The sequence below is a fragment of the Salvelinus alpinus genome, chromosome 30 (genome assembly GCF_045679555.1).
Source record: "Salvelinus alpinus chromosome 30, SLU_Salpinus.1, whole genome shotgun sequence".
NCBI classification, from domain to species: Eukaryota; Metazoa; Chordata; class Actinopteri; order Salmoniformes; family Salmonidae; genus Salvelinus; species Salvelinus alpinus.
This window is the reverse complement of record NC_092115.1, coordinates 12,940,889-12,957,645: the sequence shown is the minus strand read 5'-3', so window position 1 is coordinate 12,957,645 and position 16,757 is coordinate 12,940,889. Positions and strand designations below refer to the sequence as shown.

At 41.9% G+C, this 16,757-nt stretch overlaps 1 protein-coding gene across 1 annotated transcript in view; it reads left to right on the top strand.

The window, feature by feature from the left end:
* Positions 1-16,192, top strand: part of LOC139560386 (potassium channel subfamily T member 2-like) — a 33,622-nt gene extending 17,430 nt beyond the window's left edge. The window contains exons 16-30 of the mRNA XM_071377096.1: positions 96-245; positions 791-993; positions 1,233-1,437; positions 2,186-2,291; positions 2,553-2,725; positions 3,732-3,803; positions 4,170-4,304; positions 7,169-7,280; positions 8,639-8,740; positions 9,998-10,081; positions 10,381-10,512; positions 10,763-10,783; positions 11,132-11,444; positions 11,944-12,034; positions 14,329-16,192. Of these exons, the coding sequence (XP_071233197.1) occupies positions 96-245; positions 791-993; positions 1,233-1,437; positions 2,186-2,291; positions 2,553-2,725; positions 3,732-3,803; positions 4,170-4,304; positions 7,169-7,280; positions 8,639-8,740; positions 9,998-10,081; positions 10,381-10,512; positions 10,763-10,783; positions 11,132-11,444; positions 11,944-12,034; positions 14,329-14,443 (2,014 nt within the window). The 3' untranslated portion in view covers positions 14,444-16,192. The remainder of the gene's footprint in view (positions 1-95; positions 246-790; positions 994-1,232; positions 1,438-2,185; positions 2,292-2,552; positions 2,726-3,731; positions 3,804-4,169; positions 4,305-7,168; positions 7,281-8,638; positions 8,741-9,997; positions 10,082-10,380; positions 10,513-10,762; positions 10,784-11,131; positions 11,445-11,943; positions 12,035-14,328) is intronic.
* The last annotated feature ends 565 nt before the right edge of the window (positions 16,193-16,757 follow it).

The window sequence follows — 16,757 nt, the reverse complement described above, 5'->3', positions numbered from 1 at the left end:
ATAGCAGCTCATAAGATGTTATAATTATGCTTATAATGCATTATGAATAGTGTATTCCCAGGAAGTGTTACCAAACATTTCTCTGTGTGCTTCAGGGAGGGGCAGCAGTCTCCAGAGGAGTGGCACAGGACTTATGGCAAGTGTTCGGGGAATGAGGTTTACAACATCGTCATGAGAGACAGCATCTTCTTCTCAGAGTACATGGGGAAAAGCTTCCCCTACGCCTCCTTCCACGCGCATAAGAAGTAAGTAGCTAACACCAATACCTCTTAGCGTGGTCCCAGGGTCAAGGGTCGCTTCTCTTATTAAGCCTCACTACTGTCAAATCACCACATTTTCTTCTGATACCGGTTCCAATGATTTGATTTTCTGTGCTATTTCAGTTGTAGCCATGGATGGGAACAGACATGTGGGCTCAGAAACTCAATACCCAATAACCACGTATCCAGTACACACATAAGATTGAAAGGTTCACTGATCCTACACATTTAAAACCAGCCCTATTTATGAGTCTTCTAATTCGGGTGACAATATGTAGGTCAAAGGTCAAGAGTAGGGCCCTGACCACATGACCTTACCAGGAAAAGCTTTGGGCATAGAGAAAACTCTAGTTACTGTATAGGCTAGAAATGGGCCCCCGAGTTTCTCCTGGTCTCGTTATGTGGTCAGGAAAACTCAGGGCCCCAGACAATGGCTTTGAACAGACATCACTCTCCCTCTTCGTATTGCCCTCTAAACCTCCAGCCTATGTGATCTAACTCTAACCCTATATCTCTATCTCTGTCCTCAGGTATGGCGTGTGTCTGATCGGGGTGTGCCGGAAGGACAGTAAGAGCATCCTGCTGAACCCCGGGCCACAGTTCAGAATGAGCCCCAATGACAGCTGCTTCTACATCAACATCACTAAGGAGGAGAACACTACCTTTAAGACCCAGAGGGAGAGGACGGGTAGCCGGCCCTGCTTGCCTGTACACAGTGTAATCGCCTGCATGGGTCAGTAATATGACTTCTGTTCCAATACCACCTAGTATGAAGTGATGTATTGTACAAGTATATTAAGCAGTGGTGTAAAGTTCTTCAGTAAAAATACTTTAAAGTAGTACTTAGTAGTAGTAGTTTCGTAGTATTTTCGGAAAAATTATAAATGAATTGACTTGTAAGACACAGAAATATGCCCACAATAAATAGTATTTTGGAAACGTTGTATGTTCTTTGTATCCTTCCTTGTTCAGGCACTGTGGCCATAGACCTCCAGGACACAGGCTGTGGGCCCTCTCTCTGTCTCCCCCCGGAGGACATCAAGGGTAACAGCAGGAGGCCCAGCATCGGCCCCGTGCTAGAGGTGCCAGACACTTCCTCTATGCACACAGGTGACCTCTATAGCGACCAATCAGAGGACGAGACCATGCCCTCCAACGAGGACCTATCAACTGAGGAGTATGTTTTATTTTATTTTTCACAGGAGGTTGGTGGCACCTTAATTGGGGAGGGCGGGCTCGTGTTAATGGCTGGAACAGAATAGTATCAGATACATCAAACACATGGTTGGATGCCTTTCCATTAGCAATGTTCCAGCCATTATTATGGGCCGTTCTCCCCTCAGCAGCCTCCACTGTTATTTATATAAGATACAATGCAATATGTCTTACTTCTTATTCTTAAAGTAGATTTTTGGGGAGGATGTAAGCCTTATGGTCATTATCAATAGAGTTAGTTGTTTCCAAATGTGGTCCTGGAGTGCTGCAGTGCGTGCAGGGTTTTGTTCTATCTCAGCACTAACACACTTGATTCAATTAGTCATGGTCCAGAACACAGGAGGTTGGTGGCACCTTAATTGGGTAGGATTCGCTGGTGGTAATGACTGGAGCGGAACATTAACGTGTTTGATGCCATTCCATTTGCTCTGTTCCAGCCATTATTACTATGATCCGTTATCCTCTCAGCAGCCTCCTGTGGTCCAGAATGAAGACCATGCATAGATTGAATCATGTAGGTTAGTGTTGGGCTGGAACAAAAGCTTGCATAACCAGTAGCTTTCCAAGACTGGAATTGGAGACCCACTGCGGTAGATGATGCATTGTGAGACAATCATGACATTTGTTTGGCCATTCACTTGAATGGGAGATCCACATCCTACTGCCAACCCCTGCAGTAAAATATGAATTGTGTGTCTGTTTATTTCAAGCTATATGAAAGGCTTTCCTCCCAACCTGCCCTACATCGGTAGTTCTCCAACACTGTGCCATCTATTGAAGGAGAAAGTACCATACTGTTGCCTCAGACTGGAAAAGGTAAATTATGAAAGTCACTTATTCAGTTAAATCAATATACTGTAGGTAGTTTTAAGTCATGTTCACCATTTGCAATGTTGAGGCTGGTTTCCACAGATTAAGCCGAGTCCTAAACTAAAAAAGCATGCACAATGGAGAATCGCTATCCGTGTCCAGGAAATCGGCCCACAAGTACAGCCTATGTTAAATATACTGTATATATATATATTTTTTTTTAAATATATATAATTAAAAAAGCAACAACGTTTATTTTCCCCACAGGGTTGTGAGCATAACAACTTTGAGGATGCCAAAGCCTACAGCTTTAAGAACAAGCTGATCATTGTGTCGGCTGAGACGGCGGGGAATGGACTGTACAACTTCATCCTCCCGCTTAGAGCTTCCTACAGACTAAAGAAAGAGCTGAACCCCATTGTGCTGCTCCTGGATAATCAGTAAGAAGACCGTTTCAAAACATCCTGTTATCCTTTTTATTCAGCTGCCCTCTTGACCAGGTCTCCCATTTAAAAGAGGTAAGGTTGCCAGATTCCCTTTCCCCATATCACAGTTTTTCCAGAAATCTTGGTTGGAATATTCCAGACATAATTAGGGAATAAGCAGAATCTTATTCCCAGGATTTCTGGAAACCTGGGAATTTGGGGAAAGTTACTGGAATATTGCAACCAGAAAAAGAGGTCTGCTGACCTCAATGAGATGTCCTGAGGAAATTAAAACATTTAGCTCTTTCTCCCTTTGGGGAATATATCTAAATATGTTTTTTGATAAACGGAAAGAGACATCTGTTTACGAAACACCTAAAAATGTAAGGAATTACATTCGGTGATTTTCAAATAAGCCTACACTTGTAACCTGAATTGATACGTCCGCGCACGATGATTGATGTGTCCACGTGCGTCTCGTTCTCGGCCACTCATCTCTGCCTTAGCAAATTTGACACACATCATTTTGGAGTGTATTTTCCAGTAGTTTTCAAGTCCATTTGCTCATTTTTCATGCGACTGGCATGAGGTAATGATAAGTAATATTACAAAAGTAACTGTGTCTTTCGGATATGTCTGGTTGGGTACTGTGACATCAAAAATAACAATATCTGTGCATATGGACAATAAATATCTATTCAATTTAATTATATTAAATTATATTATATTCTGTTCTATTCTATGTTGTTGTGGTGTGTTCTGTTGTCTCTGTTTTGAATCAAATAAAAATAGTTCCTACACACTGAAGAAGGCTGTAAAGCCAAAACGTCTGTGAATGCCATCCCTAATGCAGTAAAACATTTAAAACATTGAATAATGAAGTACGCTTGATGAGACATATTGTTTTGTGCAAACCCATTACACCTCTTAGTTAGTCTGAATTGTGGGATTTTACGCACCAGCCAAGCCTCTGGGAGAGCGCCATGGTTCTCTTCTGATTAGTGTTCTGTTGTCTCACCAGGCCTGACACACAGTTCCTGGAGGCTGTCTGTGGGTTCCCTATGGTTTACTACATGGTGGGCTCCATCGATAAGTATGTGACACACAGCATCATCACACACCTTATAACCTTATACATCATCTTCTTTAGTGCCTGTTCTGCGAGTGTATGTGGCACTCTTCCACTTCTAGTCTCCCTATCAAGATTACATCTCAAGGAAATAGACTGAGTGAACCAAAAAAGCAATTTCTCATAAGTCCTGTGTAGAAAGTCACCTTCTTGACAGCCTCCAAGATGCTATCAGTTACGATTCTCTCTCCACAGTGAATCTGTCACAGATAATCCGTCATAGCTAGCTCATATGCAGAGTCCAGAATTTTTCCTGGTCAGGGAAATGTGTAGTCAGTTATGTCAAGTGTGTGTGTGTGTGCGTGCGTGCGTGCGTGCGTGTTTTCCTAGCCTGGATGACCTCCTGCGTTGCGGTGTGTCCTTTGCAGCCAACATGGTGGTGGTGGACAAGGAGAGCACCATGAGTGCAGAAGAGGACTACATGGCTGATGCCAAGACCATCGTCAATGTACAGACACTGTTCAGGTACCTCAACCCCTATCAATGTACAGACACTGTTCAGGTACCTCAACCCCTATCAATGTACAGACACTGTTCAGGTACCTCAACCCCTATCGATGTACAGACACTGTTCAGGTACCTCAACCCCTATCGATGTACAGACACTGTTCAGGTACCTCAACCCCTATCAATGTACAGACACTGTTCAGGTACCTCAACCCCTATCAATGTACAGACACTGTTCAGGTACCTCAACCCCTATCGATGTACAGACACTGTTCAGGTACCTCAACCCCTATCAATGTACAGACACTGTTCAGGTACCTCAACCCCTATCGATGTACAGACACTGTTCAGGTACCTCAACCCCTATCAATGTACAGACACTGTTCAGGTACCTCAACCCCTATCAATGTACAGACACTGGTACCAAAGTCACTGTCATGGTTTTAACCTTTGGTCAAACTATTGTATCATACAATATACTGGACCACATGTTCACACATTTTATGCAGGCATTTCTATGACATCAAAAGTGTCATACAGGCAATTTTACTAAATCTTTAAACACAGATTAACATTTTATAGGTGGGTTTCAAAGATTAATTATATGACAGTGATTTTTTTTCAACCGTGTAGATTAAAGTACACACTTCAGAGCTAGTTTCCTTGGCAACTTTGCCACACTGCATCAGGGAATCCAATTGTTTTCTGATTGCTTTCTTGTTGTCAGACAATTAATCAAAAATGTCAACTCACTTTATAATTTTCACCAGACAATGTAGAAGCTTGCACAAACATTGAAACACTTTGATATGGGGTTTATGTTTCATGAGCCACTGTTATTATATAACCTATATTTTAAACTGGGTGGTTCGAGCCCTGAATGCTGATTGGCAGACATCCGTGGTATATCAGACTGCATACCACGGGTATGACAAAATATTTATTTGTACTGCTCTAATTACGTTGGTAACCAGTTTATAATAGCAATAAGGCACCTCTGGGGTTTGTGGTATATGGCCAATATACCACGGCTAAGGGCTGTATCCAGCCCAAACGCAACCTTAGCCGTAGTAAATTGGCCATATACCACACCTCCTCGTGCCTTATTGCTTGATTAGGTAGCTAGTAAATACAGTAGTATCGGTATCAGTTGCTCACTAAATAATGATAATCCTGGAATGGTGTTAGTACAGTAGATAGCGATGCTGTTTTTTTCTTGGGTCTCACACGTTTATTAGCTAGGCTACTATTTCATAGTTATTCATTTCATCCAGTCATTCATTTAAGGGAGTATACAAAACATTAAGGACACCTGACTTATTCTAAAATTGATTACATCGTTTTTTCCCCCTCATCAATCTACACACAATACCCCATAATGACAAAGCAAAACAGGTTTTTAGAAATAAAAATAAAAAGTTATCAGACCTTTTACTCAGTACTTTGTTGAAGCACCTTTGGCAGCGATTACAGCCACAGGTCTTCTTGGGTATGACGCTACAAGCTTGGCACACATGTATTTGGGGAGTTTCTCCCATTCTTCTCCACAGATCCTCTCAAGCTCTGTCAGGTTGGATGGGGAGCGTTGCTACACAGCTATTTTCAGGTCTCTCCAGAGATGTTCGATTGGGTTCAAGTACAGGCTCTGGCTGGGCCACTCAAGGACATTCAGAGACTTGTCCCAAAGCAACTCTGCATTGTGCTAGCTGTGTGCTTAGGGTTGTTGTCCTGTTGGAAGGTGAACTTTCGCCCCAGTCTGAGGTCTTGAGAACTCTGGAGCAGGTTTTCATCAAGGATCTCTCTCTATTTTGCTCTGTTCATCTTTCCCTCGATCCTGACTTGCGTGCTGCACATGATTGTCCTTCTGGAAGGTTCTCCCATCTCCACAGAGACTCTGGAGCTCTGTCAAAGTGACCATCGGGTTCTTGGTCACCTCCCTGACCAAGGCCCTTCTCCCGATAGCTCAGTTTGGCCAGGCGGCCAGCTCTAAGAAGAGTCTTGATTGTTCCAAACTTCTTCCATTTTAGAATGATGGAGGCCACTGTATTCTTGGGGACCTTCAATGCTGGAGATATTGTTTGGTACCCTTCCCCATATCTGTGCCTCAACACAATCCTGTCTCGGAGCTCTACGGACAATTCCTTCGACCTCATGGCTTGGTTTTTGCTCTGACATGCACTTTCAACTATGGGACCTTGTATAGACAGGTGTGTGCCATACCAAATCATGTCCAGTCAATTGAATTTACCACAGGTAGACTTCAATCAAGTTGTAGAAACATCTCAAGGATGATCAATGGAAACAGGATGCACCTGAGCTCAATTTTGAGTCTTATAGCAAAGGGTCTGAATACTTATGTAAATGAGGTATTTCTGTTTTTTATTTTTAATAAATTAGAAATCTAAAAACCTAGTTTTCCCTTTGTCATTATGGGGTATTGTGATGTCATTATGGGGTATTGTGATGTCATTATGTTGTATTGTCTGTAGATTGATGAGGACATTTTTTTATTTAATCCATTTTAGAATAAGGCTGAACGTAACAAAATGTGGAAAGAGGGAAGGGGTCTGAATACTTTCCGAATGCACGTTTTTTCACGCTCAACAGTTTCCCATGTGTATCAAGAATGGTTCACCATCCAAAAGACATCCAGACAACTTTATACATCTGTGGGAAGCATTGGCGTCAACATGGCCCAGAATCCCTGTGGAACGCTTTCGACACCTTGTTAGATATTAGGAAGGTGTTTTTAAAGTTTGGTCAACTCAGTGTATTTTGGATGTCACATTTGATTACAAAGTTGACATTTTGTTCTGCCATTGTGATTTTCTGTTTTATTTTGTTCAGTTAATCTCAGCTATATTGTGTTTCTTCTCATCCAGGTTGTTCTCCAGTCTCAGTATCATCACCGAGCTAACCCACCCCGCCAACATGAGGTTTATGCAGTTCAGAGCTAAGGACTGGTACTCTCTGACTCTCTCTAAACTGGAGAAGGTAAGCCGTCACTGAATTTACACCAACTGTACTTCAAGGCCGAGTTTCAGTCCAAGGCGCGTTATAGAGAAACACACTTGACAGCTGACAATTAGCATTCTAAAAGCAATGTCCCCGACGTTTGCGGAGATTGCATTCATGCTGAAGATGTCAACTCAAAAGTCAATTAAAAGGCGCGTTGTCGACTGTTCAGTGTGCTGCTCTATAATACGCCTTGGATTGAATCCCAGCCCAAACTATGTAGATGTCTCTAGCTCTATAAATGCAAAGTTTACAACTAGTTATTCTTGTCTGCAGTAGCAAAGGCTATGGACCAGGTTTGGAGTCAGTTCCAGTTAAATTCCAGTCAATTGAGGAAGTAGACTGAAACTCAAATTCTCTTTAATGCTTTTCAATTAGAAAAATGTATACTTGGAATTTGGGTTACTTTCTGAATTGACTGGAATTGAAATGGAATTGACCCCAACCCTGGTACGAAATATATACATTGAGTAGCCTTCAAAGGCTACTGACTACATTGAGTAGCCTTCAGAGGCTACTAACTATACATTGAGTAGTCTTCAAAGCAAAGGAAGAGAAGGTTAAACAATCATTATGTGAAGACTGGACAGTACATACAGTACAAGCATAGAATTTTTCCACGGCCCTCTCAAACAACACCAGACGTTGGATCTTTTTTTCTGAGAGAAATTATTATTCCCATTCATAGACACATGTGACATGTAACATTTTCAGGGGTAATATGACGGGTATTATGTTATGCGTAGGCATCCTTTCCTTAACAAGTATTCAATATAGTTCCTGTTGCGGTGCATCTTCCACCTCACATCAGTATCGACCACCGGGTGGCGCTCTCTCTCTTTCAAATATCCTAACCTCATCTTGAGCACCCCCATTTGGTCCGTTCCAGTTGTAACAGCTGAAAGACTTGATGATAATCAGGTTATACTGTACTGCAATAGACTGGTTTATTCAAGGAAAGGTTTGCAGAACGCTGCCCTAACATCCCACTGGGCAAAAACTGGTTGAATAAAAGTTATTCCACTTTATCTCATCCAAATAATTCAATGTGATGACATTGAATCAACATGGAAAACTGATTGGATTTTACACAACTTTGAACCTAAATTCAAAGACGGTGATTTTTTTATTTAAATTCACGTTAGATGACAACTCAAGCAAAAGTCAATCATAACTAGATGTTGAACTGACGTCTGTGCCCAGTGGGATTAGTGTGTTGGTGTTTCTGTCCCCCCGTTACATGTCTATGGGAGCTAAAAGAGCTTTGTGATTCTTGCATGTGTTGGAAAGAGCTCTACAAATAAAATGTATTATTATTTATTATTATTATTTATTAGAAAGAGCGGGAGAAAGGCTCCAACCTGGCCTTCATGTTTCGCCTGCCGTTCGCTGCAGGGAGGGTCTTCAGTATCGGCATGCTGGACACTCTCCTCTACCAGGTAACCAGGCAGGATCCACCTGTTCTGTACAGCAGGACCCACCTGTTCTGTACAGCTGGACCCACATGTTCTGTACAGCAGGACCCACCTGTTCTGTACAGCTGGACCCACATGTTCTGTACAGCTGGACCCACCTGTTCTGTACAGCTGGACCCACCTGTTCTGTACAGCAGGACCCACCTGTTCTGTACAGCAGGACCCACCTGTTCTGTACAGCTGGACCCACCTGTTCTGTACAGCAGGACCCACCTGTTCTGTACAGCTGGACCCACCTGTTCTGTACAGCAGGACCCACCTGTTCTGTACAGCAGGACCCACCTGTTCTGTACAGCTGGACCCACCTGTTCTGTACAGCAGGACCCACCTGTTCTGTACAGCAGGACCCACCTGTTCTGTACAGCTGGACCCACCTGTTCTGTACAGCTGGACCCACCTGTTCTGTACAGCAGGAACCACCTGTTCTGTACAGCAGGACCCACCTGTTCTGTACAGCTGGACCCACCTGTTCTGTACAGCTGGACCCACCTGTTCTGTACAGCTGGACCCACATGTTCTGTACAGCAGGACCCACCTGTTCTGTACAGCTGGACCCACATGTTCTGTACAGCTGGACCCACCTGTTCTGTACAGCTGGACCCACCTGTTCTGTACAGCAGGACCCACCTGTTCTGTACAGCAGGACCCACCTGTTCTGTACAGCTGGACCCACCTGTTCTGTACAGCAGGACCCACCTGTTCTGTACAGCTGGACCCACCTGTTCTGTACAGCAGGACCCACCTGTTCTGTACAGCAGGACCCACCTGTTCTGTACAGCTGGACCCACCTGTTCTGTACAGCAGGACCCACCTGTTCTGTACAGCAGGACCCACCTGTTCTGTACAGCTGGACCCACCTGTTCTGTACAGCTGGACCCACCTGTTCTGTACAGCAGGAACCACCTGTTCTGTACAGCAGGACCCACCTGTTCTGTACAGCTGGACCCACCTGTTCTGTACAGCTGGACCCACCTGTTCTGTACAGCAGGACCCACCTGTTCTGTACTCCCAGATATTTTATGTTACATTATGCTACATTTATGTACATTTTAATGTGTAACATTCTTTTTACTGTCACAATGTGTTCATATGCATCCCAGTGTCCATATAATATAATGCTAGTCGAATTGGAATGTGTTGATTTCTGGATGACCAGGAATGACCCTTCTATGTACTGACTATGCACATGTCCTGTCCTGTCTGTCCTGTCTGCCATCCCAGTCGTTTGTCAAAGACTATATTATCTCCATCACCAGGCTGCTGCTGGGCCTGGACACCACCCCGGGCTCTGGCTTCCTCTGCTCTGTGAGTTACTCTCTGGGTGCATCTCAATGGTCAAAAGTGGTTTCCTCTCCACGTCTCAGACAGAAGGAGAGAAGACAAAGAGAGGAGGCGTCTTTAGACTATTGAGATTCACCCGTTGTACTGTACAGTAATCCTATGTGTGACAGCACAGCAGCTAAGGTCAGAAAATAAACTCAGTACAGGCTTTACTTGCCTTTCCAAATCCTTACACTGACAGGTAAAAGGGACTCCATGGTCATTTAAAATCATTGTACAGTTGTTCCTCCTGTAGAGAAATGGAGTTTGAAATGACCTTTTAGATGCAGATCTCTGAGGAGGACCTTTGGATCCAGACGTATGGAAGGCTCTATCAGAAACTGTGTTCCACCGTCGGTGACATTCCCATTGGCATCTACAGGACCGAGTCCCAGACAGCAGATTCCCCTGAGGAGGTGCCCTCTAGACCGCAAGGCTGTTTTAACATTGTTGACATTCATTTGTTTGGCTGTGAAATCCCAATTTAGGTTATTTTTTGTTGTTGTGTTAATTACATATTAAAGTGGCATTGATTATGCTGTCATTCTGTCGTTTGTTACGTATACATGTTTAGTCTGTATGCTTTCATGGTTATTTAAGCATGTTACAACACAGTAAGCAACATTAATGTCATTCATCTCTTTTCTTTTCATTTCCCATCATAAGCAATGCGAGCCATCCTCCCAAGTAAGTTCAGCCCTATTTGTGTGATTTCATGATTCCTATTTGTGTGATTACATGATTCGCAAAAAACAATAGATTTATTTTGCCAGACTGAATCAACTTTTTGTGCAGATGAGGTAGGTTTTCTTCCACTGTAATGTGTCTTGGTTAAATTGTGCTTGATAAACCACGTCGAGACTTGCCACTGGTGGTTATATCAGGAAGAAATCATTGTCAAGCCAACTTCTACATTCTCTGGCCTCACTCTTGATCATTCGCTTTGTTCTGGGTCGTTTCATTTGACCCTATTTGACTATAGACATACCATAGACTTCATTCATGTATATGGCATTGTGTTTTGACCATGCTCAGTCACAGCTCTCGGTGTGCGTGGAGGACTTAGACGACCCCAAGGAGCAGAGCGACCGAGAACTCCCCCCTGTGGCCGGAGGGCTCCACCGCAGCTCCACCTCCAGCGACCCATCGGACGGGAAGGCTCCCCTGCTGAGGAGGAAGAGCGTGCAGTGGGCGCGGAAGCTGAGCTGGAGGGGGACTCGAGGGAACCAGCGGGGGGCTCAGAGGGGGGGCCAGCAGGGTCTGAGGGCCAGACGCTCGGAGAGACAGGAGCTGGCCGAGCTGGTCAGCAACAGGATGAAAAGCCTTGGACTCTGGGCCACGGCTTGCGGTGAGAGACCGCACACATGGGGAGGGATGTTTTGGGGGGATTGCGAGTTGTATTTCCAAGGCCTGGAACAAAATATGTTATGTGTTTGAAACATGACACTTAGTCTTTATGGATGGACAGACAGACTAACAACGGAGATGTCATGTAATATACTATGTCAGCCTTTTGACAGACCTAAACGGACAATGGTGAATGCATACAATGTTATCCTTATTCATTTGGCCAAAGCCTGAAGCTCTGCATTCATCAGTGTCCATTTATGTCTGTCAAAAGTTAATATCTTGTCAACTATTTTCCGGTCAGTTGCATACTCAAAAAGGCAGTACGTCTTTTCTCAGACAATCATCTCTAATGTCCATCATCTGTCAACAGACGACTTCCATTGAAAAACCATTTGCTCAAATCAGACATTTTCTGACACAATCTTTTATATTGCCGTAGCCTAAATCATTGGACGTTTCAACTCTGGCCTATCATTATTGTATTTCTCCAATTCCAGATGACATGAGTGAGAACCAGACTACTCACTCCCACACATACGTGTTGATCAACCCACCTCCTGACACCAGGCTGGAGCTCAATGACATAGTGTAAGTATGGCAGCATGTAGAAAAGTAGGGGCCTGAAGAAACAGTTGATGAGATGCAATAAAGTAGAAGCAATCAAGAAAGTTGCAAACTCCATATTACTATTCCATATTACTCCATATTTCTACTCCATGTTAGTCCATGCTACTACTCCATGTTACTCAATATTACTACTCCATATTACTAATCCATGGTACTCAATATTACTACTCCACGTTACTCAATATTACTACTCCATGCTACTACTCCATATTACTACTCCATATTAGTCCATGTTACTACTTCATATTACTACTCCATGTTACTACTTCATATTTCTACTCCATGTTAGTCCATATTACTACTCCATGTTAGTCCATATTACTACTCCATGTTAGTCCATGTTACTACTTCATATTACTACTCCATGTTACTCCATATTACTACTCCATGTTAGTCCATGCTACTACTCCATGTCACTCCATATTACTACTCCATGTTAGTCCATGCTACTACTCCATATTACTACTCCATGTTAGTCCATGCTACTACTCCATATTACTACTTCATATTACTACTCCATGTTACTCAATATTACTACTCCATATTACTACTCCATGTTAGTCCATGTTACTACTCCATATTACTACTCCATATTACTACTCCATGTTACTACTCCATGTTAGTCCATGTTACTACTCCATATTACTCCATATTACTACTTCACATTACTACTCCATGTTACTCAATATTACTACTCCATGTTACTCCATATTACTAATCCATGTCACTCCATATCACTACTCCATGTTACTCCATGTTACTCCATGTTACTACTCCATGTTACTACTCCATATCACTACTCCATGTTACTCCATATCACTACTCCATGTTACTCCATATTACTACTCCATATTACTACTCCATATCACTACTCCATGTTACTCCATGTTACTACTCCATATTACTACTCCATGTTATTACTCCATGTTACTACTCCATGTTACTACTCCATATTACTACTCCATATTACTATTCCATGTTACTACTCCATATTACTACTCCATGTTATTACTCCATGTTACTACTCCATGTTACTCCATGTTACTACTCCATGTTACTACTCCATAGTACTACTCCATAGTACTACTACGTATTTTTACTCCATATTACTCCTCCATGTTACTACTCCATATTACTACTCCATGTTACTCCATGTTACTACTCCATGTTACTCCATGTTACTACTCCATATTACTACTCCATAGTACTACTCCATAGTACTACTACGTATTTTTACTCCATATTACTCCTCCATGTTACTACTCCATATTACTACTCCATGTTATTACTCCATGTTACTACTCCATGTTACTACTCCATATTACTCCATATTACTACTCCATATTACTATTCCATGTTACTATTCCATGTTACTACTACATATTACTACTCCATATTACTACTCCATATTACTACTCCATGTTATTACTCCATGTTACTACTCCATGTTACTACTCCATGTTACTACTCCATGTTACTACTCCATGTTACTACTCCATATTACTACTCCATATTACTACTCCATAGTACTACTCCATAGTACAACTACGTATTTTTACTCCATATTACTCCTCCATGTTACTACTCCATATTACTACTCCATGTTACTACTCCATAGTACTCCGTATTACTACTCTGTAGTACTCCATATTACTAATTCATATTACTACTCCATAGTACTACTCCATGTTACTCTATATTAGTACTCCATATTACTACTCCATATTCCTACTCCATATTACTAATAATCCATATTCCTACTCCTAGTTACTCCACATTTCTATTCCACATTACTACTCCACATTACTACTCCATGTTATTACTCCATGTTACTCCATGTTACTACTCCATATTACTCCATATTACTACTCCATAGTACTACTCCATGTTACTACTCCATAGTACTCCGTATTACTACTCTGTAGTACTCCATATTACTAATTCATATTACTACTCCATAGTACTACTCCATATTACTCTATATTAGTACTCCATATTAGTACTCCATATTCCTACTCCATATTACTACTAATCCATATTACTACTCCATAGTACTACTCCATATTACTCCACATTTCTTTTCCACATTACTACTCCATGCTTACATTCACATATTATTTTGTGACTTAATACCCTATGTTTGGGCACACAGTTTTTTTGGTAGTAATTGAAAATATCAACCATTTAGAGTCTCAGAGGAGAGTTCATCATTTCACATCAAGAATAGATTGATTTAGAAGTTCTCCATCTTACAGGTATATCATCCGTTCAGATCCCCTGGGGTACGTCCCTAAGGCTGGTGACAGCAGGGAGAGTCTGGGAAGCAGCACATGTCTTGGGGAGCACACCAAGACAGACACGCCTTTCTGATCCATACTTACACACAACATGCCTGTACTGTTTTGCTGGGGTTGGTTAAAGGGATAGTTCACTTTTTGCACCGCTAACTGATTCAATCGGTTTCCACTAGCATTGCTACAATACCAAAAACATTAACTATCCCTTTAATGCCATAATTAGGTTTTACGTCCTACAGTTCACATTGCATTGTGAAAAGCATGGGGGGGTTGGGGGGGGGTTGGGGGGGGTTAGCAATCAGTATAATTTCAGAACGTATCACCCCATACTGTATCTGCTGTTTGACTGATACTGATGTTCTCTATCTCTCTCTTTCACAATGTGTCCTTTCCAGAGGATATACTCAATGTAGGAACTTAGGGGTTTTAAAGACACTACATGGGGTCTTTGTTTTCACATTTGGGGTGTGGGGTGTGGGGCAAATTGAACTGTTTAGGCACGCTCTGCAAAGTCCACCTCTGTTCTTAGTATGCAGTATACTCCATGTTATCATATGTACTGTCTATTTATTCATTTGTAGAATAATATGTCAATCATGAATTGTTACTATACTCATCTGTTGAATGTTTGTTGTCGTTAATATTGACTGTCATAAATTCTGTAATGTTTACTCTCATTATCTATGCACACTTTGAAAACAAATAGGGTTGCTTTTTGAGCTGGACATGGGCAAATCTTTTCTTCCTTGGCTTACGAAGGGGAATTGCACTCAAACTATCTTTTCTGCTATTTTGTTCAATTAGTCCACTGTTGATACAGTCCCAAAATGTTTTGCATGTCAGTAGTCATGTTGTCAAGATATTGGAATTTTAAGGAGAAAATTGTCTCCAGCCATTTTGGGACTGTATCAACATTGGACGAATAAAACAAATATCAAAAGATGCTGTAGTGTTTGAGTGCAATTCCCCTTTAAGTTTATTTAGGCCAGGATGTAATGCAAGGTACGTTTAGCACAGCACACTATAACAGACTTAAAGGTACTTTGCCATTATGCCGGCATGCCCAGTGTTTACTATGATGGCGATGGTACGTCAGGGAAAATGTGAACACCGGGGAAAATACATTTAAAAGGTGCATTGTCGGCTGTATAGGGCACCGTGCTATAACTCGCTTTGCATTGTATCCCGGCCTTAGTTTATGTATATATTTGACAGTGTCAGTGCACATTAATCAACATATTATTAATGAATTCTGTTTTTATCATGTTAGACAGTATGAATGAATTGATACGCGTCTTTTTACATTCAAAACACGGCATTCAAATTAACAATAGCAAAAAAAACGACACATGGAAATAAGCTTCAAGTGTAAAGGCACCATCATTTTAACTATGTAGTTATTGATGACCATGCATGTATTGATCCGTTTGTTTCGGTTTGCAGAGCCTCTTTGATTTGATTTGATTGAATGATGTCACAACTACATTCCCATAAGGTATTGAGGTGTCATGTTTATACCAACCCATGATCCATATATGAGCTTATTGTACTTAACCCATTGTTTTCCCACTTGTTAAACAGTAATCTGAGTACTATATCCCAAGCAATATACAAAAATACGATATAGTGCTGCACAACCAAAGTGACCCTTTGGTTTAGCAGATAAAAGACTACCAACAAACAATGTAAGCATTAGACAGATTGAAACAAATGAAGAGCACTGAGTTCATGTTTCTTGAAGCTCCCTGGGACTATGATGGATTGGAATGCTTATGGTGTGAGTACTGTTGTCAAATATTCATATTAAATATGATAAACTACCTCCAGGCTCTCAAGTAGTTATGCCCCCTGTTGTGTTTGATATCCCATAATATCCTAAATATACTGAACAAAAATATAAACGCAACATGCAACAATTTCTAAGATTTTACTGTTCATATAAGGAAATAAGTGAATTGAAATAAATTCCTAAGGCCCTAATCTATGGATTTCACGTGACTCAGCAGGGGCGCAGCCATGGGTGGGCCTGGGAGGGCATAGGCCCACCCACTGGGAAGCCAGGCCCAGTCAATCAGAATACGTTTTTCCCCACAAAAGGGCTTTATTACAGACAGAAATACTCCTCAGTTTCATCAGCTGTCTGGGTGGCTGGTCTCAGGACTGGCGTGATTACATGTGGTCTGCGGTTGTGAGACCGGTAGACGTACTGCCAAATTCTCTAAAACAACGCTTATGGTAGAGAAATTAACATTCAATTCTCTGGCAACAGCTCTGGTCGACATTCCTGCAGTCAGCATGCCAATTGCATGCTCCCTCAAAACTTGAGACATCTGTGGCATTGTGTTGTGACAAAATTGCACATTTTACAGTGGCCTTTTATTGTCCCC